Here is a 2,502-nt window from a genome sequence, read left to right as displayed (position 1 = left end):
CTGACAAGGCAAAAGTTACAAAGTGACCGATACAGACAGTGGAGGGTGGAATTAAAAACCCAGATTCACAGGCTTGTCGAGTCTGAGGCTGTGATGTAAATTCAGAAACATCTCCCCATGCCCCAGCTGTAGGGTTCTCCATCAGGAGAGCCAGCCCCAGTCCAAAGGGCTCTCTGTCTACGGACCTGGTGAAAGCAGCAAGATCCCAAATAATTGCAGGGCCTCCCTGTGTTTATATTTGGTGGGTGGGGACGAGGAGGATGTGGAGGGAGAGAGAGAGAGAGAGAGATCAGATGTCTTATTTTCCTCCCAGCTCTCTCTCTCTGCCTCGCTCTCGTCTCTAACTCTACCTTCCCCTATTCAGTCTCCATCAACCCCTGCACTCTCTCCAACTCTGTTTCTCTCCGTCTCTGTTTCTCTCTCTCACTGTCTCTCTTTGTCTGACTCTATCACTCTGTCTTTCTCTATCTGTATGTCTCTCGCTCTGTTTCTCTTTCTCTGTCTGTCTCTCGCTGTATCTGCAACTCCCCATCTGCCCTCTTCCTCTCTTTGTCCTCTGACTCTCTCCCTTTCTCTGCCTGTTCTCTCTCTCTCCCTCCTCAGTCTTGATCAGACCAGCTTCCACTTGCGCTCTCTCCGTCCCCGTCCCTCAGACTCTGCCTCCCTCTCCTCTCTCCCCTCCGGTCGTCCTGCTGATTTGGAGGTTGTTGATGAGGTTCGGTGTAACAGGGCCAAGTTCCAGGACAAGACACATTCTCCGCCTCAGCTGGTCTGGGAGAAATGGAACTGAGTTCTTCAGCCAATGGACAGGCTTCACCAGAACCTGTGGGAACCAATAGGTTAGAGTTGTTAGAATGTCTCAGTGCACCACCTCCCCGATGTGGTGAGACCCCCCCACTACCGGATATATATACCCTAAATGTCACAGTGGCTTTTCAAAATTCATTCACAGGACGTGGGCGTTGCTGGCTGGGCCCAGCATTTATTGTCCGCGGAGAAGGTTGGGGTGAGCTGCCTGCTTGAACCACTGCAGTCCCTCCTGTGTGGTGTAGGGACACCCCGCACAGTGTCCTCAGGGAGGGAATTCCAGGATGGTGCCCCAGCCACACTGAGGGAACGGCTGATATATTTCCGAGTCCGGATGGAGAGGGGCTCGGAAGGGAACTTGCAGGGGGCTGCGTGTTCCCATGTATCTGCTGCCCCTTCTCCTTCTGGATGGAAGTGGGTTCTGGGGTTTGGAAGGTGCTGCCTGAGGATCTTTGGTGAATTTCTGCAGGGCATCTTGTAGATGGTACACACTGCTGCTACTGAGCGTTGGGGGTGGGGGGAGTGGATGTTTATGGATGTGGTGCCAATCGAGGGGGTTGCGGGGGGGTGCTGCTTTGTCCCTGGGATGATGTCGAGCTTCTCAAGTGTTGTCGGAGCTGCCCCCACCCAGGAGCAAGTGGAGTGTTCCCTCACACTCCTGCCTTGTCGATGGTGGGACTGGCTTTTTTTTGGGGGGGGGGGGGGGGGAGGTCAGGAGGGGAGTTACTCGCTGTAGGATTCCCAGCCTCTGACCTGCTCTTGTAGCCACAGGATTGATATGGGGCTGGGTCTGGGTCAGTTTCTGATCAATGGTAACCCCCAGGATGTTGATAGTGGGGTGGGGGAATTCAATGATGGTATCATCTTGTGACACAGTGGCAGTGTTCAAGTCCCACCCATGTGTGCAATAACATTTTTGACCAGGCTGATTAGATAAACAGGTTAAATAATAAGAAGTACCATTGAATGTCAAGGGGCAGTGGTTAGATTGTCTCTTATTGGTGACGGTCATTGCCTGGCATTTGTATGGCGTGAATGTTACTTGCCACTTGTTGGGCTAAGCCTGGATATTGTCCCGATCTTGTTACATTTGGATATGAACTGCTTCAGTATCTGAGGAGTCACAAATGGTGCCGAACATTGTGCAATCATTAGCGAACATCCCCACTTCTGACCTAATGATGGAGGGAAGGTGGTTGGGCCTAGGACACTACCCTGAGGAACTCCTGTGGAGATGTCCTGGAGCTGAGATGACTGACCTCCAACAACCTCAACCATCTTCCTATGTGTCAGGTATGACTCCAACCACCGGAGAGTCTGCCCCCTGATACCCACTGACTCCAGTTTTGCTAGGGCTCTGTGATGCCACACTCGGTCGAATGTAGCCTTGATATCAAGGGCTGTCACTCTCACCTCACCTCTGGGATTCAGCTCTTTTATCCATATTTGAACCAAGGCTGTAATGAGGTCAGGAGCTGAGTGGCCCTGGCGGAACCCAAACTGGGCGTCACTGAGCAGGTTATTGCTGAGCAGGTGCTGCTTGATAGCACTGTTACTGACACCTTCCATCACTTTACTGACGATTGAAAGTAGACCGATGGGGCGGGAATTAGCCGGGTTGGATTTGTCCTGTTTTTAATGTACAGGGCATACCTGGGCAATTTTCCACATTGTCGGGTAGACACCAGTGTTGTA

General features: G+C 52.1%; 1 protein-coding gene across 1 annotated transcript in view; it reads right to left on the bottom strand.

Annotated features, from left to right (window-relative positions):
• Positions 1-649: 649 nt before the first annotated feature.
• The window catches only part of LOC109925597 (vascular endothelial zinc finger 1-like), a 10,832-nt gene continuing 8,979 nt past the window's right edge, over positions 650-2,502 (bottom strand). The window contains exon 4 of the mRNA XM_048620916.1: positions 650-823. Within this exon, the coding sequence (XP_048476873.1) occupies positions 650-823 (174 nt within the window). The remainder of the gene's footprint in view (positions 824-2,502) is intronic.

The sequence above is a fragment of the Rhincodon typus genome, chromosome 49, assembly GCF_021869965.1.
Source record: "Rhincodon typus isolate 14 chromosome 49, sRhiTyp1.1, whole genome shotgun sequence".
NCBI lineage: Eukaryota > Metazoa > Chordata > Chondrichthyes > Orectolobiformes > Rhincodontidae > Rhincodon > Rhincodon typus.
The sequence above is the reverse complement of the archived record's forward strand: the minus strand, read 5'-3'. Positions and strand labels throughout refer to the sequence as shown.